The sequence below is a fragment of the Ctenocephalides felis genome, unplaced genomic scaffold, assembly GCF_003426905.1.
Source record: "Ctenocephalides felis isolate EL2017-DRISC unplaced genomic scaffold, ASM342690v1 CF-g0.4_SCAFFOLD_01886, whole genome shotgun sequence".
In the NCBI taxonomy this organism is placed as follows: domain Eukaryota; kingdom Metazoa; phylum Arthropoda; class Insecta; order Siphonaptera; family Pulicidae; genus Ctenocephalides; species Ctenocephalides felis.
In genome coordinates this window covers 186,382,059-186,406,221 of record NW_020538040.1, presented here as the reverse complement: position 1 = coordinate 186,406,221, position 24,163 = coordinate 186,382,059, and the positions used below count along the sequence as shown (strand labels likewise).

The window sequence follows — 24,163 nt, the reverse complement described above, 5'->3', positions numbered from 1 at the left end:
AGAATAATTTTGTGCACGTGAAATTTCACATATAGCCCGTTGCATGAAAATCGAACACAAGAATAAACTAAAATTGATAGGAAAATATTGTGTTTTCATTGATGTGTGCATTTAAATGTGAAAACATATATGTTAGTGGACCTAATAAATATGTATAATTATATACATAATGCATATATTACAAGTTTACATGGCTAATTGTGAAAATCTCCAATCGAATGATATTTTGATGTATAACCCCGTATTAGGCTGTACTACTTATAGTTAACAACTTTAATACAAAATTGGCAGGCGAATGATACATTAATTTAATAATGCTTTAATGAAGTCAATAAAAATCAGATAAAATGACAAATTTAATATATTATACTAACTTCATATGTGCACATAAAAATTATTTTGTAGCTCGTGAAAGTTGATATTGAATGTGGGGTAATATGGGTTAAAGCAAAATTCGAATATACATTTGTCAATAAATTAATTGCAATCATGGAGAGTCAACTTAGAACAAATATGCTTTATTACCCTGTTTTATAGACTGATTCTGCCGCAAAATAGACCAATCTTATGGCAAGGCTATGTTATAAAGAACTTTTTATACAAATTTGTTCTAAATATTGACAAAAGCTATGTGGTTGCTGTGCAGTCAGGCGTTTTTCTCAGAATGTCAGATAGAAAACCTAACCTAGAAACGGTACAAATGTCAAAAAACGATCTTAGAAAACAGGGTCTTTCTGACCCAGCTTCATAACATACGAGTGACGTTGCAGTTTATGTGTAAAACGTAAAGCATAGCATAGCAAATGCATGACATTTTGACAGTATTCAGTATGATTCTGTAGCATAATGTATGGAAGTTGGAGCGTAACATGGCCTTCCATAACATTGGTATTGTGCGCAGAATCGGCCCATTAGTGTTTTTCGCATTCAACAGAGTCTACTGTGATCAATTTTTTCACTCTCTTCTTTCTAGAGACGATTTATTATAATACAAGTACCTTAAACGTTTAATAATTTTTGTTATGTGTAACCTTCAGATCCATGTTTTGCAATTTTAATAGTTTGTGATCTTGTTGAAAATATATTTTAAACGCGTTATCATGTCATTTATTCATTTTTTCTGCTTTACCTTTTCTATATTATATATTTATCCAGAATTAAACCTAGTAGTAGATTTAGGTTCTATAGTCGTCGCGCCTCTATGGATTGTGAAAACAACTAAAATTGAGGTAATGGCAAAGCGGCCTTGTTTGTGATTTATTTATACTTCTTTTATAAATTGTTTGTTGATGTGGTTACTATAATTCAAACGGCAGATACCCATCTCATTTTCACCAAACCATGCAAAAACAATTGAGACAAAAATAGCACCAGCATAAAAATCTCAATCCATTATCCATTTGCCAAAAAAATTTGGCGCCCACAATACATTTTGCGAATTTAGTTAAACGTTTCGAAAAATAGTAAAGCAGTCGTTGCCAATCTCAATAATCTTCTTCTAGCCACTTCCCCGGCGGTATATTATTGATAAATTGTTGGGCCCCGAGAGCGTGGGTTCTTCTGGCGAACTGATGTTCGTTCATCTGAAATTTATTTCGAACGTCGGACTTGCGCCGATGTGCAGCTCTCCTCGGGTTTGAGCTTTTCTCAACCGCACACTATTTTTGACACACATGACAGCATGTTGTAATGAGAAGAATCTCGCCCATCGTTTCCTCCTAACAGTGATGGATTTATCGATAGATGAACAAGAATTTTATATTATTAGTAATATTTTGGAGCAGGCTCGCCCGTAGGTGAGCGGTTAAAATCCACGGGACCTGAAACAGTCCCGGGTTCGATATCCACTTCGAGCAGCCTGTTGACAGGCAGCAGTGACAACGATTTTTATTTGAAAATATAGATAGCAATATGTTTCCAAGTGAAAATAGCCCTTGCCCGGCATTGCTGCACCAATAAAAAAAAGTCAGCCCTATTAGATTAATTCTAATAACAAAAATCATCAAAATATAGATGGATTAACCATTGGGTTACCATCTAAAAAAATACGAAGTAAGGAGAAGATTCAGCTCAACAGCTCATAGGACGTAAGGTTCTGATTGCTGCTAAAATATAATAAAAAAAAAATTTGGAATAGCATTCAGATCGTACGAGCTATTTGTACTATAAGCTGTTGTGCTGATTGGACTCAATACTAGCCGGTTCTACAGATGACAACAGTTGTCCCATCTCTGTGTGATGATTTATTACAATTTTTGTAATAGGTCAAATTATTGCAGCATTTTCGGATAAGGGCTATTTTCACTTGGAAATATATTGCTATCTATATTTTGAGGTAAAAATCAAGAAGCTACTACTCGAAACGGTATCGAACCCAGAACTAGGGTCCAGGTTCTTATTCAGGTCCAGTCCAGCCACTTAGCTACGAGTGAGCACTAATAATAAATTTTAAATCGGAAAGTTCAATAGCAATTTAAGTTGTCTAATCTATTGCAAATGATTCACTGCTGGTAATAACTGCTTGGCAGTTTCTTCTTATTCTTACCGGATGATTTATTTACGTCAAAATATGATTACCTATTCTTGCTTCTTGTTGTAGTACAACATGCTAAAAATAGTTCCATTATGGAATGATGTTATTTTCTATATCTTCTATGTTTCTGCACCATATACAGCAGAACCGTATTAAGACGATCATGTTTATAATATGTTGGTCTCTGTACTTTCAAACATTTTTCTTATTTCTCATAATACGCTTTCTCGCTTAAGACAATTTTTGGTCCTATTCTTGGAAAATCGTGTCAACAGTGATCTCAACATAATTAATGGTAGTTGATTTTTTGTCATATTCATTAGTTTTTGATAATTCTATAGCGCGGCGAATGCTGCCAGCATTTTTTATATGTATCAAATGAGTTGAGGTAATTTTACTAAATTTTCTAGATAAGGTCTTTAATAGGGATAAAATCATTCGAAATACCTAGTGGTATTAAGGTGTAGATACCAAAATCGTCCTCGATAAAAATATTATTAGTATTATTGAACACTTTTATTTATATGAAACCAAGCTCAACACGAACAGTTCTACTCTATTTTATTAACAGCTTACTCTTTCCTATTAATTTTGCAACTTAAAGATTTCTTGGAAAGATAGATTTTCAGTATGTTTCCGGGTGATAATAGCTCTCTTCTTCTGTATTGCGGCATCAAATTCAAAAATTACTGTTAGAGAACTCCTAATAAAAAAAATTATCAAATAGAGATAATGCCAATCTTTGGGTTGTCTGGACGTAGTTAAAACAAATTACTAGAATTTTTAATTTGTAATCGCTGCTCAAATAAATAAAAAAAATTTAAAAAAATCTACAAAAATTAAAATTATTGCAATTATTACTTGGAAATAACGATGTCAATTAATCTAGTAAAAATAGTCCATCTGCCACATCAAATTAAAAATTGGGTCTGTTAGAAAAATTCTAATATAAAAAGTAATCTGATAGAGCTGGAACAACCGTTGGGTTGCCTGGTAGTAGTTAAGATAAATTATCACAACAGCTTATAGAACATTTGGATTGTGATTGCTGCTGAAACACATAGATAAAAAAATACTTTGCCTAAGTCCAAACCATCCAAAACTGTAATTGCAAGTAAATTCTTTGTTCTGTGATTCCTAATAATAATTTCCGTTACTTTTCCTCCGATTTGTTTATATTTGAGAATATTGATCATGATTATTTTTGTTCGTTTTCAATACAATTCGAGTTTTTTTTTGTTTATTTCCATATAATTACAATCTGCCTAGAAGAGGGTTTCAGAATTTGACTAGAATTCAGTAATTTTGGTGACTAATGTGTAGAGATAAGGTTTTAAAATGCTACTCAGTAGTAGTCATTTTAAGTTTGAAAATTGATGAGATGGAAATGCGTAAAAATAATAAACCTAGATCAAATGTTAACATGCTATATCTAAATGATTTGTTCTTTTGAGTCTTCTGAAGATGTGTATTTTATGAAATTATATCCCTAAAAAAGCTAGAATTAGACATCTGTCCCTGACAGAAACTTAAAGTGCTCCAGGGTGAAGTCGAGGGAATCAAAAAGAATTAATTCTAAGGAAATTAGAAATATATTAAATCTTGCAATAAATGCACTGTTAACACAATTTACATAACTTCTAGACTTTTGGACCACGGTCTTTCCTGGCATTCTTACAACTTAATCAAAAATCTGCTCTGCGTGTTTACTGGCTATAAAATTAATGCTATAACCGTCTTGACCATCAATGTGTTGTTAAAATTAGACATTACGACTCATTAGCATTATAGTCTCTATATCAATACATTCTCCTATCTATTCCCAGTCTGGTTTATTACATTATGATTTCTATAGGCATATTTCTGGCTCGAAATTCGTCCCTGCTACCACCCACTCGATTCAAATTAAGAAAATGTTATCTCTGAAAAGAAATTTTCTGATTGAGCAACATTATGTCGCAATGCGTTTCGGAAGACATCGACCACACATTAGATAAATTATCACGCCTTTCTTTATTCAGATGTGAATAATGAATGATAAAAGTTAGAAAACACATTTAGACTGTTTAAAAATATGATGGCGATAAAAATAGTTCTAGGGCTTTGTTGAATGGACATAATTTATTGATTTGTGAAATTTCGATGACGTGCATAGGTCTTTAGTGATAAAATTTACAATAATCACGCGCTTTGAGATTTTTGATTTAAATACAACTAGCGGTGCATGGTATCGTGCCTTAAGGCAAATTGCTGGTACTTTCCATACCTAAAATTTAAATTTGGGAAATTAGAAATTTGAAATTATCGAAAAACTTTGACTAAATTTGATTTTTTTTATATTTTGAATTTTTTTGAAAATTTATAAACATTTGTATGGAGTCCATAGAAATGTAAACAAAATTTATACTTTTTATTAAAATCTCTATTAATCTGATAATTTGATGTGAATATATGTCTGATGATCATTTATGACCGCAAAATGGCTTTTATTACTTTTTTTACTCAATCTCCGAAACCGCTAGACCTGCCTTCCCAAAAATCAGTTCTACACTTTGTCAATACAAGTAAAATGTTTTTCAAATTATTGAAATCGAAAGCTCTGTTCTCTCAAAAACTGAATTACCATTTTTGAAACGGCTGGACCTACCTTCGCCAAAAACTAATCAATAGGAGTCGAATGTTATTTGAATCATTCAAATCGGTTGATCCGTGCGCCCAAAATTGTGGACGAAAAATTGTATCCAAATACACACACATACATCCCTTTATTTTAAGGTATGCCAAATTGTTCATAAACCTTTGAAACGTAAAGATATATATAAAAAAAAATATTTTTGTTTTTTTTTGCGGTTACTATAACTTACCCAACAGGAACTTAATTAGAAGATTAAAAAATAAGAAACAAGTTTGATCAAACTTCTTCAATCATCACAAAAAATAGTAAACCACTGGGTAAACTCTACATTTGTCCTAATTTTATACATATTAGTCATAATAATTACTAAATGTTTTCTGAAGAAAAAACAGATTGTAATAGAATCATGAGAAAAAAAATCTTTGATAAAATTTAAATTTGTCATAATATAATTAATTCACACAGAATATTAAATAATCAACATTTCCATGGTCTTATCTGAATAAAATTCTGGTTAACTGATTGAAAGTCTTAAAATAACTTTTTTTTCCTTTTGTACTAAGGAATTCATAGAATTATTATTAGTGCATTATTTGTTTATTAATCTAAAATTTCATTTTCATTGGTATAAAATTGCAAAGAAACTTAAATAGCAGACAACCTGATGGTTGGAGAAGGATTATTTCTACTTGTTAATAAATTAGCGTTGTCGTTAAGATATTTTTTCCTTATAATCTAAGGAACTCATACATTGGTGGTGGTACATTATTTATTTATTGATCTAAATTTTTTTTTTATCATTGATATTAAAAGCAAAGAAGTTTCAATAGTACAAGATATCGCATGTTGGTGCATCGCACAGGAAACTAACTGTACTTCGAAGACAATATTTCATATGCGCCTCAGGCAAAGTTTTCCCATTCAATGCAACGGTAGTTGGGATTTAAGCTTAAATATTAAAGCCATTAACACAATATATATATATATATATATATATATATATATATATATATAAACAATTGCATTATATGAGTTCAAACCTCCAATAGCTACAAACTATGCAAAAGGTTGGAGTCTATGAATAGGAACTCAAAAAGTATTGATTTGAAACTCTATCAGAATAATTATTAATAAAAATACATGTATGAACTAAAACAAATTCAACACGTGTAACAACTTTGTATTATGAAATGTCTCAACGTATCCGTTTATTTAACCATTTCAACGGTTTGCCCAAAAATAGATTTATAAAACAAAATATACTTGACGTCATATGTGAGGCAGTTATAGCGGTCTAGAATGAAGTAATTATTCTGAAACATATGCAAATGTATGTATGTTTATAAATGAAGAAAATAGTCTGGGGAGAGCGATATTTGGAAAATGTAAATTTTGCATTTAACCAGCAATGCTGTAATGGTATTATTTGCATAGGTGTTTAGGTGAACCATGAATATGTGTGTAATCGGATATCACGAGATCGTGTCAAGGGAGTATTCTGGTCTATAATTTGCAAAACAAAAAACCATTTTGATTTTTGATTTTCAAAGCTTAACTGTTCAAGAATATGTGCAAAACAGAATTTTTTTCAAATTTAAATTATTTTTGGAGATAGCTGTTTGGACACGATAATTTTCCTCTGCAAACTTTCTTTTTTGATATGATACCCACGATTTCTCGACTCTTACTGGACCGATTGACTTGAAATGTTTACAGAGTTCGGACTACGCTAATCCTCAAATTCCGATTTTAACTATTTTTTAAAAAATTCGAGAACATCAAAAAAAAAGTTGTAAGTTGTTTTTAACAGGCGCTTAAAAACATTTTTTTAACTTTATACGATTGCGACAATATTCTAAATAAGTAATATGTAAATATGGTTTTCTTTAGATTATTTGGAGGGCTAAAATCATGTGTATAGTCAAGAGACAATTTTTTATACCCCTTACTATATCACCTTCTAGAATTGAAACTTGGACTATTTCTTTTATTTGCTCAAAAAATTTTAAAATCGCCTAAAATTCATGCTCCTACACCAGAATACCCTCTAGGGAGATTTCTGCTCTTGACATACAGAGAAAATGTAAGAAGACCATATTTTTTCAAGTCAAAACCGGGAAGGCAAATTTAAATTGCTACTTGAGAACGGGGGGAGGGGTAGAGGTTCTCTTAATAACCAATAAAATTGAAGAATGCATTAAAAACAGGTTTGTTTTTTAATTAATCAATTTTTTAAACACAACATAATTTTGAACCCTTAAGTAAAAACTTTATTCTTCGATTACATGTTTTTAACTTCCCGTAGGGCAAGTTATAGTTATCGCAAAAAAAATCGAAAATGAAAGTTTTTATATATCTTTACGTTTCAAAACCTTCTGAACATTTTGGCATACCTTAGAAAAAATGGATGTGTGTGTGTGCGGATACAAATTTTTGTCGATGATTTCGGGAACACAGATGAAGCGATTTGAATAATTCAAAAAGCATTCGATTCGTATTGATAAGGAGACGTGCTGATTAGTTTTTGGCAAAGGCAGGTCTAGCCGTTCCAAAGATATGGGGCAAAAAGTGCCAAAAACAGTAACTTAGTTTTTAAGAGAACGGAGCGTCCGATTTGAATAATTCATAAAACATTTTACTTGTATTAACAAGATGAAAAACTGATAAAATTTTTATGAAGGCAGATCTGGCGGTCAAAAATGATCATTAGACATATGCACATCAAATTATCAGATACTTTATAGAGATTTTAACACTAAGTATAATTTTTGTTCCCATTCCTATGGGTTCCGTACCAATGTTTATCCGTTAGACGGCGACGCGGCGCTTACGCGCTTCGATATTTCGTCTCTATGCAGTTAAAGCAGTTCGAATTTATTTATGTGAGAAGCTATTTTAACCCGCTTTTGGCAATTTTCTCATTTAGAACGTATTATTTCATATAAGCATATCCGTTGTATATATCATTTTTATTCGTAACTGCAATTTTAGAAGATGCAATTTAAACTAAAATCTAAATCCGGGACAAATTTTGCTTTTATAAAAACCCGAGACAAGTGGTGGAAATCCGAAACTGTCTCGGCCAAACCGGGACACATGTGACTTTTGACATCCTTGCATCCAACCATTATCATGTTAATATGTGCATAGATGTTTAGGAGAATCACGTCATATGATCATGTTGTTATATTTGTACCACAGAAATTCGTTCAGAATCCGAAAACACCTCTTTCTTCCATATGATTGTATTGATAGGGTTTTGCTATATCCTTGTATATACATACATATCGTTTCGAAAAAATAGATTTATAAAACAATATATGACGTCAAGATATGAAAGCGATCTACATTGAACTAATTATTCTAAAACATGTGCAAATGTATGTATGTAGGAATATTCTAGGAAGAATTCTGCTCTTCACATTATAGAGAAAATGTGACTCTTGACGTCCTTGCATTTAACCATTTTGATGTTAATATTTGAATATAGGAGAATCGCGTCATATGATCATATAGAAATTCGTTCAGAATCCGAAACCAGCTCTTTCTGTTGTATTATTGTTAGGGTTTTGTACATCCGTGTGTATATATATCGTCTTGGTGAATATGTTGTCTGTGCATCGGAGTCTACACTACATATACGAAAATAATTATATACGTCCCAACGCGAACGTGTTTGTACGTCCACGTCCACGTCGCGCGCCGCTCTAGTAGCGTTCTGCACGTTAGCTGCTGCGGTTTTGATTTGACGCGTTCTCGTCTCAAAAAAGCACGCGGCAGCAATTTCAATGTAAATCATTCTAATATACGATACACGTTGTCTATCATGTGTTTTTCTAAAGACTTTCCCGTGTAGTAAATAAATAAAAACATTGCGATCTTTCGATAGTTTCGCGGTCACCGCGATAAGGGAAAAAATACAGCCAGAGTCTGATAAACTCGGCTGCTCCGCCGCATCATCATCATGTCGATGATAATTTTTCACTGTTATCATATATTTGTGACTCTTAAAGAGCTCGGCTGATGATGCGAGCGCACAGTGCACAGTGTGTGTTTATTCTGGAATAGTATTCTAACTGTACAATGTGTAAAACTTGTTAAGTGTCGATAATAAACTCGTGTTAAATTAAGTTTTTGTGCTCAGAGTTATTATAGATATCAGTGAAGTTTTTGTTAATTAGTAATAATTATATACTTTGCACGAGTTATAAGGATTTTGTGTAATTGACCATTTTCTACTTCATCCATATTATAACTTTTGATTAAAATATATCTGTACTGTCTGTGCATACTTTTACACAGTCAGGTCACATTGTCTCAATTTTTTACCAATAGGTCATATACACCTCTATAATTTATACATAGACGTACATACATACAAACATTTAGATATACCACTAACAGCAATCTTTTTCTCTATATAAAAAAAATTATTTGTTTTTAATATGTTTTTAACTTGAATTTTGATTAAATCTGTGATTGATTTTATTTCATCCGGCAGCTTGTTGTATAGTCGAGTTTTTAAGATTTTCAGTAAAAGTTTATAGCTAATTAATAATTTGTTATGAAATGTTTTTTGTATAATACGCATATAAATTCCCTTGAAGACACATTTTAATATATAGAAATATTAGTATATTTTTCTTTTTTGTAACTAAACGACTGTTTAAGTTCAATTTGTAGTATATTTTACACTTTGTCAACAATAAGGGTTAGGTTTTAAATTCTCAAAGCAGAAATTTATATTTTCTGTAATGCCCAATAATTAATTTAATCCTTCGCAGGTTTGAGCACTAGATGATTTCTTTTTCGATTCCACGTTAACTTCAAACAAAAAAAAATTTAATAGAGATTAAGCAATAAGCAAAACAAAAATATATTAATTTGCGGAGTTATTAATTGGTTAATTGTTTTTACTTATATCACATTGCAAACTAAATATCCTTATTGTATCTTCGTAACCATAGTTAAGTTAGATTATTCATTATAACCTATTAAGTATTCTTGATTTTATATTTAAAAATAGAGATAATAAATTTTATTTCCGAATCTCGTTTTGGCGCCCCCTAAGGCGTGCGCTCGCATTTTTTACATGCATTGCATTCAAGGTAGGACTGGTCCTGTATATATATATATATATATATATATATATATATATATAATTGTAACTGATACAATGACTATTACCCAAGTTCCATTATTACGGCTGTGATGACATTTGACTTTAGAGTTATTTCATAGATACTTTCATCGTTTGTGATATTAATTAGAACGGACGTTTAGTGTTATTCGAATTAATTTAAGTAGTACAATAGAAAACTTGTGATCCAAATACCGTTTAGAGTGACTGTAATAAAAAATCGTGAGTGATTCGTGGAGATAGTTTTATCAAACAAATGCGTCTTTGTAAAATGCGCCGTTATGCTAGCCATCATATTGATGTGTATGATGAAGATCGTGGAGTTCGGATCTGGTCTAATCAGCAGCGTGTCTTGTGTAGAAGGAAAACAGCTGCAGATTAAGAAGAAGCAACACAGGCAGAGGCAAAAGCAGAGGCGAACTCGCAAACACGGTATAGAAATAAAAAAATCTTTTTTTAGATTTTAATTTTTCACTTCCAGAAGGAGAAATTTTGTTTGAAAATTTGACTTGCTCGACGTTTCAAGTCATTCTGAATGGTTTGAGACCAATATTGGAACAAGCGCATGTAGGGACAAAATAGTATATATGGACAAAATGACACAGTTGGCTTTATTTAAAAATTCGCTAAGTTTTAGTAATGTTTCTGCAACTGTATAAAGTAGAAAAAAGCCATAATCACAACACTGTCAGATGTTGAGCGTCATTGCCACAGTCTTGTCGCAGTAACCGGTTCAAACGTGTATAGTGGTGCCTTAAAAAATTTATTATGTCTTATTGTTTTTTGTAATTATTTCTATTAAAATCAATGAACCAACGATGAACCAATGAACCAACAATTCATACTAGAGATTTCAATCAATTCCATTGCAATTATGAGATGGAATTTTGATTATTCATTACTGTTCACTTGTGGACAAAATGACATACCTATACAATGACAATACTACGAGGTACGTATTTCGTAAGCACTTCAGGGTAATTCATTCGAGGTCAAGCAAAAAAAATTGACTTTCAACTTATACTCTAACTACTTCTAAAAACAGACCGATAAAAACAAGAGACTTGCATTTATTACAAAGATCTCTTTTCGATGTATGATTCGTTCCTTTTGCTCCCTGATGTCGAAAAGAGGACTAAATTATTTGTGAACTGCCTTCTCAAAATTTTAGTACCCATTTGATGTAACTCAATAAGTACTCGCGACGATCGTCCAAGCCGTTTCTTTATAATCAACAAAAAAGTGCAAAATATCGACGGGTTACCATAAGAAAATCCAATGTCATCATTCGAAACAAACTATAAACATTATATATATTTATATTTAGTTTAGTTTATCGCATGTGGCGAATGACCGCCATATGGAGGCTTTATTACTCATTTCCCGAATGACATCATTTCAATAATCTTATTAAATTCTGAGAAAATTAGTATGTATAGTTTCTGCTATGCACTTATTTGAAAGCTGGACGTTACTTTGAAAAACGATTAGTAACTTGCATTCCTTATAAAGTATCTATTTTAACTTTCTGATGATAATTACAATGATTTATAAGCTAGGTATAATAATAGAGTAATGTAACTTATCAAGTATGGAGTGAGATCGTTTTATAAAATTCCTCAGGTTGACAATATAATTAGCAAAAACGCTATTATTTGGTCAATCATCATAGAAAAAGGAAAACATATAATTATTGAAATAACAGCTTAAAATGCTTTTAACATGCCACTAATTAATAATTCATTGAGCTGGCCACTGGTACCGAGTTCATTGCCCACATCGGCCAGCTTGATATCAAGCAGTAGTAATGCCGGATATTTTCTTGAAGTTATAGATCTAAAATATGACAACAAGTGATGATTGCCGCTAAAAATAATTAAGCCAAAAATGCTAATTAAGTATGTTCAAAATATCTCATAACTAGAACTACCTACTAGGTTGCCTTCTATTAGACTTTTCTTAAAATAACAAAACAATTACTGAATGCATTTATGATAAAAGATTCTAATTGAAATTGGAATGAAAAAAATGAATATTTTATCACTATAGAAGGTTTTATAGAAATCCTAAAAGAGTTGACTTAAGGTTAATCTTGTGAGATAACTAATAACACAGCATTGATGAAAAAAATATTCTTAGTTTCCAATTTTTTTTTCAATATCATCGTTATAGAAAAAGCGCATTGTTAATAAAAACTATTTTTTAAGTTTCTTTCTAAGTTTCATATTTTAGATTTGTTTTAATTTTTTTGATAGATCAATATATGTAAAAGTGGTTTCTTACTTGATATTTTTGACAAAATTTTACGTATGATTTTTGGGTTCCTAATCATTGACATTATGTGTTTCAATTATTCTATTTCTATGAAATTGGAAAATATGATGCTGTGATCACTCTAATATAAAAACAACAACATTAATGTCTTAATAATGGGTAATTGCTCGAACTACTACATAAGACATTAAAAATAGTTGCCCATCAAGTAGAAAAAAATCTAAGAACTACGTCCTGAGATGCAGTTCTTTGCATTGATAATACAAAAAAGTAAAAGACTGAACTATATTTTTCAAATTGCTATACTAAGTCGTCCAATAAGATTTTTTAAAATTTGGTATAAAGTTGTTCTAAAATCTTTATTGCTAGACTTATATTTTTTATCATTACTGGTGGAAACTTTAGATCAAAATTTCTAAAAAATACGTAATAAGGATATCGACACTGTTCTAAACAAAAACTGATACGTCGTCCCAAAATAAAAAGATCAATGAACCCTGTGAAAATCTATTGCAGTTCATCAATATCAAACTTGCTTTATAATGTCTACTTAATTACATCTTTTGATAAAACGATGTGTTCCTCACAAAAGTTCTTTTCAAAACATTTTCCATATAAATATTACCAATCGGTCATGCCCCGAGACATGTAGTCTAATCATGAAACTAAAAATAAGTAAATTATTGACATACATATAATTATAATAAGTTTTAATTGTACTTTTGTCCTTGTTTTGAATATATGTCTGCTATGTTAACAAATTCGTAAAATGTTTATAGAATAATAAGAAATAACACAATACTTTGAAAATGATTTGAAATAGAGACGTACATGATAATTTTCACGTAGACACTATTGTTTTGACTAGCTGAGTAAATAAAGTTTATAAATTTGAAACTATTAATATCCATTACAGTTGAATTGAATTATCTTATTTTTCTTATGTATCATATTATTGACGCAGTTTTGTGTTAAGGAAATCAAATAGGTTGTTTTTGGGGAACAATGTTAAGATAACCAATGGGACAAATAACTGAGAATAAGATAAGACGTTTTAAACTTAATTGCTTTAACTTTTTTTTCATTCACCTTTTGACGAGTTATATAGTTGTTCGAATTGATTTTTAAAAGCTCTAGCATTTTTGAAAAATTTGAAATATTGTTGAAATATTTGAATTTCTTTGAAAATTTTGATTTTATTAAAAAAATTCTACTTTTTGAAAAATTTGATACATATTCAAGACTGTTGATCTATACTGTCAAAAATGTCGATGACATTTGTTTGATTGAAATAAGTGAAGTTTAAACATTATAAATCTTGGTACGGAACCCATAGAAATGAAAACAAAAATTGTACTTTTAAAATTAAAATCTCTACGAAATATTTTATAAGATGATGTGCATATGATTTAATGTTTAATGAACATTTTTGACCGTCACTTTTGTAAAGTTTCAGAATAATTACTGAATGTCTTTTAATTATAAGACTTATTGTAATTAAAATAGAAATTAGAAAAACAGAATGACCGTCAAATGACATCATTTCAACTTATTTTCCGGTTCTCCAAAACCGCTGGACCGTTCCCAAAAATGTAATCAATTTTTCATTCTGTCAAGCAAAATGTTTTTTTGAATCATTCGAATCTGATGCTCCATTCTTGCAAAAAATTGGATTGCTATTCTTTCAGGAAGGAACTTCAAATTTTTCAAAATGTAGATTTTTTTTTCAAAAATTTCTAAGTTCTCCAAAATATCTAACTTTTAGAAAATTTTCCAAAAATATTAAAACTTATGAAAATTTTAAATTGTGCCTTAAGGCACGATGCCATGCACCACTTTATAACTAATTTTATGTCGTTTATCTAATTGAAGATTACACAGATGTAAAATAACAGAAGTTAAAAAAAATCACCTGAATTCACTATTGATTACAATTAAAAAACAGCACAGACGTTTTGTTAGTTTAAAGAGTTAGTCTTTATTAGTGTAAAAAATAAATTTGCAATAAAACAATTATTCCCCAACCTTGAACTTGCTCGCCATCCTTTTCTCATTTGGCATCGTACGAGTTCCAATTTGTTAAACATTTTATTGATCCGCTAAACTCAAACACATAAAATAAATTGCGAAAAAGATAATGTACTAAAATAAACAGCAATTGCAAAAGCATCTTCTCAATGTTGTTCTAACTGAGTGAAGGAAAAAGAATACATAAAACCGCATAAGAAAAATTATTGGATTTATAAAAGTGTTCTTTTTGCTCTGTGCGCTCGCAATCAGGTCGAAGGCGATACAGTTGCGCTCCCAAAGGCGAAATAACTTATTACCACTTTGAACATGAATATTGCATTTTCCATAAAACATTTATGTTATTTTATGAAAGTATTTCAGCATAAATTTAAAAAATATGGTGAAGGAAGGTGGTGGTGGAATTGGATTATACATTTCGATAGATGGAATATCGATTTTTTGATAGAATGATATAAGGGACGAATTGTTAGTACGTGATTCTCATACAATGCAACCACCGATTTCGGAGTTAAAAACTTGATATTTAAATCTGATGATTGGACGTCCAATCACTGTATTGGGATTTAATTTAGACATTCTAACAAAAAGTACTACCAAAAATTTGCTGATGTTCCATTTGGAATAGGTACAGATATGGACAACGTTTAGAAAAGACTACTAATATGAATTATGGTACACTGATTGCCAATTTAAAAGAATAAAAAAAAACTAGTTATAGGGCCATGGCAAATTAATAGCTGAAGTTATTGCTGAAAAAAAGATAAACAGGCAAATGATACAATGAAACCTTAACATAAAAAACTAGTAATACATAACATAGTTAACTTTGGAAAATCAATTGCTAAAGTTATCATTTTCAAGCTATCAAATATATCAAAAATTGTAGTTATTTGAAAAAAGTGTCTAACTATCTTTTGGCACTTGGCTTCTACAGATACCAAATTCCCTGTCAGCTTGATATCAAGCAGTAATGATATCCATTTTTACTAGAATATATAGATATAAATATAATTTCAAGTAAAAATAAGCTCTCCATAAAAATCTCTAAGAATACTACCTACTGATTGCTTTTTAAAATAATAATAATGAAAATTTGAAATGGTAATCTTCAAAAACGACCAACTCTAAATGAAACTCGTGTTTATAAACAATTGTTATGTTCATCCATAAAAAATGTTTGATGATTTTTTTTTGTACATTTGGTCTAGACAAAATATGCATTTGGTATAAAATATGCGAAAGCTGTCCTGGAATAGTAAAAATAGTATTTTTGAAATTTTTTGAAAATTTTGATACCCATTCAAGTCGGTTGTCGAAAATGTTGAGGACATTTGTTTGGAGTATTGAAGTAAGCTTCAGACATTATAAATTTTGATACAAAACCCATATCAATTTAAACGTTGTATTTATTTTCAATAACTTCTATTAAATATCTGATAAGTTGACGTGCATATGTCTAATAATCTTTTTTAACTGCCAAATGGCGCATTTTTTAAAACTTTTCTTCTAGATCTCCGAAACCGCTGGACATATCTTCCCTAAAATTCAACCATTTCTTCAATACGTCAATACAAGTAAAATGTTTTTTAAATATTTTAAGCTGCCATTTTGTGCACATTTTGAACCATATCTTCTAATCGGCTGGACCTGCCACTGCCAAAAACTAATCAGCCCGCTTCCCCATCAATGAGAATCGTATGTTTTTTGAATCATTCAAATCGGTTGATCCTTGTTCTCAAAATCGTGGGAGAAAATTTGAATCCCCATACATACATAAATACATACACATACATAAATATATACACACATACAAACATACACACATTGTAATTATTTGAAAAAAAGTGTCTAAAAGCTATGGTCTTTTGGCACTTAGAAACTACAGATACCAAATCTCGTCTCGGTCAGCTTGATATCAAGCAGTAATGATATAAATCTTGAATATATAGATCTAAATATCATTTCAAGTAAACATACATTATCTTCAAGGTATACCAAGATGTTTAGAAACCTTTGGTATGCAAAAATTTTCATAATGATTTTTTTGCGATTACTATAACTTAACCCTACAAGAAGTTAATGAAAAAAAGGCTACTTTGCAGTAGCACCAAAACAGCTGTACATATCTTTTTTTTTACTATCTCTTTTATTTACAACTGTCCAGTAAAAGACATTCAATAAATTTGGTGAATTTACAATAGTCGGCCAAAAAGGGACATTGTATACTACAAGGGCATGTTGAAAAAACAACTCAGTAGTTGTTTTTCGATTCGATATAAAATTCACAATATTTTATTGATAATTATATAATTTGAACCATTTACTTATTGAATAATTTCTTATAAATAATGATTCATTCAGTTATTTCCATACAACAATATCAATTTTGAAAAAAAAAATTTGATAATACCCTAGATAAATATAAAAAGTTTCTTACCTAAAATATGCTAGAGTACCAGGTTGTCTTGAAACGTAAGGATCTAAAAATATTGACTATTTTTAATAAATTTATTCATTATGAATTTCTAATAGCCTATTCGATGCGAATGCAATTATAAACTGAATAGTATTATTTCCTTCGACATTTCTCATTTCTCAGCTCCTGACGAGCAATTCACGTCGTTTTATCGTTAGCCTAAACAATTATTGTTTATAGCTTTCAATTATAAAACATCAGAATCCGAATGACTCACGCGGTGGCGAATGAGCAGAGTAGGATGAATTTGATAACGGGAGCATTATTGGCGTTGACTCATACGAAGAGCCCCCGCCTGGACAAAGTTCCTATTTACTGCCCTAGGCCGAAACGACCCTTCGCATTGTGCGAGAGGGAAATATCCACCCTTGGAAGTGATAATAAACAAGGAACATGTCCCAAGGCACGAATGGTTCTGTGCACTGAGGATCAATATCGATCGTCATAACTTCAATTAGGATGAAACATTTATACCAATATTAAACATTTGGTTCTAAACTTGCTGAAGAAGAAGTTTATTTTTGCCAGAAAATCCGACTTGCAAAACCGACCCGTAGGGTATGTTATAATTATCGAAACTAGTGAGGCGCATGGCATCGTGCCTTAAGGCAAATTGCTGGAACTTCCCGTAACAAAAATTATTCAAGTTTTTAAAAGATTAACATTTTTGAAAAAAATTTACTCTGAAAAATTAGATTTTTGAAAAAAAGACTTTTTGAAGAAAAGTGTATTCTGAAGTATTTTGGAAAATCTGAAATTTTTTTCAAAGCAATCGTACTGCTTTAACTGCATAGAGACGAAATATCGAACCGCGTAAGCGCCGCGCCGCCGTCTAACGGATAAGCAATGGCAGGAAACCCTTTGTAATGTAAAGAAAATTTATACCTATTGTTAAAATCTCTATAAAATTTCTGATAATTTGATGTGCATATGTCTAATGATCATTTTTGACCGCCAGATTGCATTTTTTTTTTACTTTTTTTACTGGATCTCCGAAACCGCTAAACCTGCCTTCATAAACATTTGATCTTCATCTTGTTAATACATGTAAAATGCCTTGTTAATACAAGTAAAAAATGTTTTTTGATTTATTCAAATCGGACGCTCCGTTCTCTTAGAAACGGAGTTACCCTTTTTGGCACTCTTTGCCCCATATCTTCGGAACGGATAGACCTGCCTTTGCCAAAAACTAATCAGCACGTCTGCTTATCAATACAAATCGAATGTTTTTGGAATTATTCAAATCGCTTCATCCGTGTTTCCGAAATCGTCGACGAAAATTTGTATCCGAACACACATACCCACACGCACACACACGCACGCACACACACACACACACACACACATACATCCACTTCTTTTAAGGTATGCCAAAATATTCAGAAACCTCTGAAACGTAAAGATATAAAAAAAAAATCATTTTCGATTTTTTGCGATTACTATAACTTACCCTACGGGAAATTAATAAAAAATTTTGCATACAAAGGTTGAAAAAATGTATGTTTACTTGAAATTATTTTCTGATCTACATATCTGAAATTCATTACTGCTTGATATCAAGCTGATAGAGACGAGATTAAAGTTTGGTATCTGTAGTTGTCAAGTGCCGTAAAAACATAGATTTTAGATACTTTTTTTCAAATAACAATGTATATGTAAGTGTGTATGTATGTATGTATGTATGTATGTATGTATGTATATATGCATGGGGATTCAAATATTCTCCGACAATTTTGAGAACACGGATCAACCGATTTGAATGTTTCAAAGAAACATTCGATTCATGCTGATAGGGAGACGCACTGATTAGTTTTTGGCAGAGGCAAGTCCAGCAATTTCGAAAATACAAGGCAGTAAGTGCCAAAAATTTAGTTTTTAACCCGGTGCCAATGACGCTGGGTCATAATGACCCGAGACGTTTTTTAACGAACATATATTTTGTTTACCCGGGTTATGTGGTTTAAGCGTTTGAGTAGCTGAAGCGATGCCTCCCCGCTACCCGCCCCGATGGTTCGCTCAGTGCGACGCCGCCCGCGCAACGAGCAACTCGTGCGTCAAGTCCAATCGGGTATGTTTGACCCAGCGTCATTGTAAATGTAATATTTTCGTGACATACTTTTATTTTCTATTTAGTGATTATAGTGACATATTATGTGACCAATTTAGAAATATATAGCGGAAAGCAGCCAAGTGGCCCATACTCACTCAGCAACAAACCTTTTGACGTTGTAAATCGCGTCGTCTTGCCCGTTTCTAAAAGCCATCGTAACATAACATTCGACAATTGGTTCACGAGTTATGAATTAGTATCTCACCTCCTAACGGAACATAAACTTACAGCAGTTGGAACCTTACGCAAAAACAAACGGCAGATTCCACCTCAATTCATTACAACACGTGGAAAATGTCCAGGATCATCTACCTTTGGACATCAAAAGGACATAACTCTAGTCTCCTACATTCCAAAGAAAAATAAAGTTGTCTTATTGATGTCCAGTCTACATCATGACGAAAAAATTGATGAGTCTACAGGTGACAAAAGGAAACCAGACATCATATCCTTTTACAATCACACCAAGAGTGGAGTGGATGTAGTGGACAATCTTTCTGCGTCATACAACGTGAGTAGAAACACAAAACGATGGCCATTGACTATCTTTTTTGCAATGCTAAATATATCGGAAATAAACGCAAACATAATATACCGGGCTAATAATGATGATACACGCATGAAAAGAAGACATTTCCTAAAAAATCTGGGACTCGCCATGGTGCAGGAACATTTACAAGTGCGACGAGCTCGAGTGAATTTACCACGTCAACTGCGCAAAAGAATCGCACAATTCACAGGTGAAACCACAGATGAACCACCTCGAAAGATTCTAGGCGTTCGCAAGAGATGCCAAATATGTCCGTCCAAAAAAGATAAGAAGACAAGTCATACCTGTCATGAATGTCAAATTTATATATGCCCTGATCATTTTATTACCTACTGCAATAATTGTAGTAGTTCGATGTCAGTAAATGAGGAAATAGAAGACTGATTGGCATTTATAATTAAAAATAACTTAATTTGATCTCTTTTTTAGTATTATAAGATGTTTGTTACCAATGATTATTAACATTACTTAAACCAAAACTTATAATTAACATATGTTGTTTGTTCAAAGTTGATTTTGCATGTCTTGTTAAGTATGTCAATAAAAGTTTAATTATTATATATTAGTTTTATTTTATTTATTTTTATGCAGAAAATACCTTTATTTAGTAAACATTAATTACAATTTAGTAAAAGTATATATTTTTTATTATAAATCCTCAATAAAACGTCGGGTCAAAATGACCCAACGTCATCGTTCTTGCAATTTTTTTCGCGTCATTGGCGCCGGGTTAAAGGAATAGAGCGTCGGAGTTAAATGATTCTGAAAACATTTCACTTGTATTGACGGAATGAAGACGGATGTTTTTTTGAGAGTTTTATGTACTAACTAGAATATATGGATGTTAAAAAAAATTTTTTTTTTTTGAATGGACGAGGGTCGGGATTGTTTTCATTTCTAATTGGTATTCATTAAAGAACATTTTGTATATCAAAAAACTAAACTACTAATACTCCAATTTGTTTTTTAAAATCTACATAACAATTAGCCTCATTTTACGACACTGAAACATATATCAATGTTTTAATTCTTATATTTGCCATTACACATATGACGTTAGCGTACGGTCATTTTAATCAAGCTCAATTAGGCGCAGTTGGAGCCAATTTCATCATGTGACTAAACTATGCTCACATATATCTTTTTCCTGTGGTATTAATAATAAATATTTTTTGGAACATGGTTGAAAGATTTTGGCTTCGTAACACCAAGGTTCTCAAACTCAAATGTCGCGTTTTGTGCAACCTGATATCAAGCAATAGTAATATGCATTATCACTTGAAAATTATAGATAAAAATGTTTCTAAGTAGAAATAGCCTATTTGGATGTGCCAGAAAAATGTTGAGTCAAAAATACTAATTTAAAGTATCGCAAAGTATAATCACAATTTTTGGGTTGCCTTCGGTGAAAATTAAGAAAACAATTACCAAACTTATGGAAGAAGTAGACAGATAGTAACTTAGATAAAAAATTATAAAAAAGGTTTTATTTAAAATATTTTTTCTGTCAATCAAAACTTTATTCAAGTATTTAAAATAATGAACTAAATAACCTAAACTGCACTTAAAAATTCATATACTTATGGTTATACTTACTATACGTAAAAAGTCTGTTTTTGACATTAAATGATTCGAAGAAATTATATACCAGAGACTTGTTCCAGAATCTAGAGTGTTCTTATATTCCCAGGAACAAAATATTAAGAAAAAAATGCTCAGCTTTGACTTTTTTGATATTAAAAATAGATTATTAACTTATATATAAAAATGAACACGATAGCAAAAGTTCTATATGATAATTCTGAAGAATTTCATATTTGGAGCGTCTGAAGTAATTATTTATAACAAAGTTATTTTTCATTTCTCGAGATGAAATTACAATGTGTTTTTTTTAAAAACAAAGATTTAGTAATTACTATGATGAATATGTATAAAGTTAGAATAAAAAGATTATCCAGTAGCAAGTTTTATCTTGTTGATTGATGTATTCCCTCGTAAACTTAATTTTACACTATAACAAAGTATTCAAAGTATATTTGAATAAATGCATGGAAATAATCAACAACATTTATTTCATTGTAATATTATAAAATCTCAAAACATGAAACATATTTAAATTAATAATCCAAGAAAATTGCGTCGCCCACATTTGTTTACTAAAATACTCTAGAAAATATTTTGCTGATGCACAAGTAGATACACCTACAGATATTATTTTTGATATCAAGATATTCAAAGCGCTTTGAAAAGCCGGAAAATAATTATTTATGTTGGCAAAACACCGCAGCAAATATTGAAGAAAGTTTGATCAAAAGTACACCTTCAGAGATATTTATTTTAATTTATGATTTTACTTCAAAACATCTTGTATTCAACTTCAGAAATATTGATGTGTTGAAATTTCTTTTAATAAAAAATTATTTTAGGAAGAAAATAATATATTGAAGACTGAGTGTACCAAAATTTTCCATTAGGTAGCCATGAGTACCCACAGGCCCTATTTTCCATCAAAATCGATTTTATATGTAGCTCGAGGCAATTTAGGTTGTTTCATTCAGGTCTCACCCTTATTCGTTCTAGAGTAATTATATTTTGAACACCTATATATGGAAATGAATTAAGGAAAATTAATTGAAGTTGCAGATACAAAAATAAGAACGAGGAAAAAATAATTGATTACTGAATTTTCGAATTTTGTTTTTATTATTATAAAATTTATTAATTTGAAAAAAAAATAGACTTAAAATGATATTTATAAGATTAATATGATTCGTTATTAAAACGAAATGAAGATTTACGATTTTTTTTTCGTCGTTTCGTTTGTTTTAAGCGTTATAAATACTTTTCCCTTTTTTGACAAAAATTTTTTTTAGTAAATTTCATTTTAAACTTGCAAAAAGCTAAAAGATGAAAACCTTAAAAATAATATACCATAAGATAAAAAATATCAGAAGGTGGTAACAATTTTCAATTAAAAAAAAACAGATCAAAGTGTATGTTCTAACAAGAAGAACCTCAGGTTAACTCTTTTAGGATTTTGATGAAATTTTGCATGGTGATAGAGTTGATAGTCAAACCAAATACCTTAAAATAATATAAGCCTATGGGAAGTGGTTTAATTATAAAAATTAATAAACGATGCAAAAAAAAGATTGCGTGCAATAGGTACTCATCTACTGTTATTCCCGGAATTGATGCACTTAATTCAAATTTATTATCAACATTAGTTATATTGTAATAAAAATATATAGCAAATATTGATAGGCCAATGAAGATGCCTACTAATAGCTTTCTGTTAAAAATAACTAACAAAACAATTACTTAATATCTTCTTATAGAAATAGACAAATAATGCATATTTGAATAAAAAACATTGACAACATTGTGCTGAAGCAAATAATTCACAATCCCGATATTCAATTTTAACCCTTTGCACTCCATAACTCCAAAAGCATTTATCAAATGTTGCAAATAAGGCAAAAATGGAGTAACAACAAAAATAAAAAGGCCAACCATTGGGATGCCTTCTAATAGCTATCTCTTGAATAATAACCACAAAACACTTACTAATAAATGTCTTATTTTTATGTCTTATTATAGGCAAAGGGTTTAAGTTGTAAAATTTGGTATGTAATTTTGATAAATATAAAGAAAAATAGTCCAAGGTCAAAGTTTTCAATTATATTTATTGCTCCTGTTCGAGTTTTCTAATTTAACAGCGTCCTCGGATTTTCATTTTTATTATTTTTGTCGAATTTATTTTCTGTTGAAGTACAAGAATAAAATAAATTGGCGGTGTTTGATTTCAAAAACAAGATCGTTGTTGTGGGCAAATAGTCGGGAAATGCCAACTACTCTACTTCTATATTGAGTTCAATTTGTCCTTGAGCGAACTTCTTTGGGATAGTTTTCCGCGTGTATCACGCGATTACATAAATTAAATTTATGGCGAGGGAACAACTGCAGGCAATAATACTAGACACTGTTTATAAAAAATAATAAATTTATAAAATAATAGTGAATAAACTGAGCTAAAAAATTAATATATAAAATTAGTCGAAATAATGAAATTAAAAAAAAAACAAGTTGAAATTAAAAACAGTGATACCAACTTTCAATCACACTTCTACAGATCTGATACCAAAAAAGATTTAGAAAATTTCATAAATTTGTGAAATTTTTATTCATATAATGAATTGAATCAATAGTAAGTACTTTGGATTACATTTCTATAAATCAGTTATTAATTGATTAATATTAATTTGAAATTTATGGCAAAGGTGAGGTATATCGCAAAAATTATAATAAAAAAATATTTTCGGAGAATTCACCGCATATTCAGGCATTTACAACAATTTTGCAGTATTTTTGGGCAATTTACAACAATTACGACATTTTTAGAAATATTCTCAAC

General features: G+C 30.6%; 1 protein-coding gene across 4 annotated transcripts in view; it reads left to right on the top strand.

The window, feature by feature from the left end:
• The first annotated feature begins 8,888 nt into the window (after positions 1-8,888).
• LOC113378628 overlaps positions 8,889-24,163 on the top strand; it is a 76,039-nt gene continuing 60,764 nt past the window's right edge. For 3 of the 4 annotated variants that reach the window (XM_026619182.1, XM_026619181.1, XM_026619179.1), the window contains exons 1-2: positions 9,216-9,388; positions 10,361-10,740. In XM_026619182.1, the coding sequence (XP_026474967.1) occupies positions 10,590-10,740 (151 nt within the window). In that variant the 5' untranslated portion in view covers positions 9,216-9,388; positions 10,361-10,589. Of the gene's footprint in view, positions 8,959-9,215; positions 9,389-10,360; positions 10,741-24,163 lie in introns of those variants that run through there. The other variant, XM_026619180.1, reaches the window with a different exon arrangement.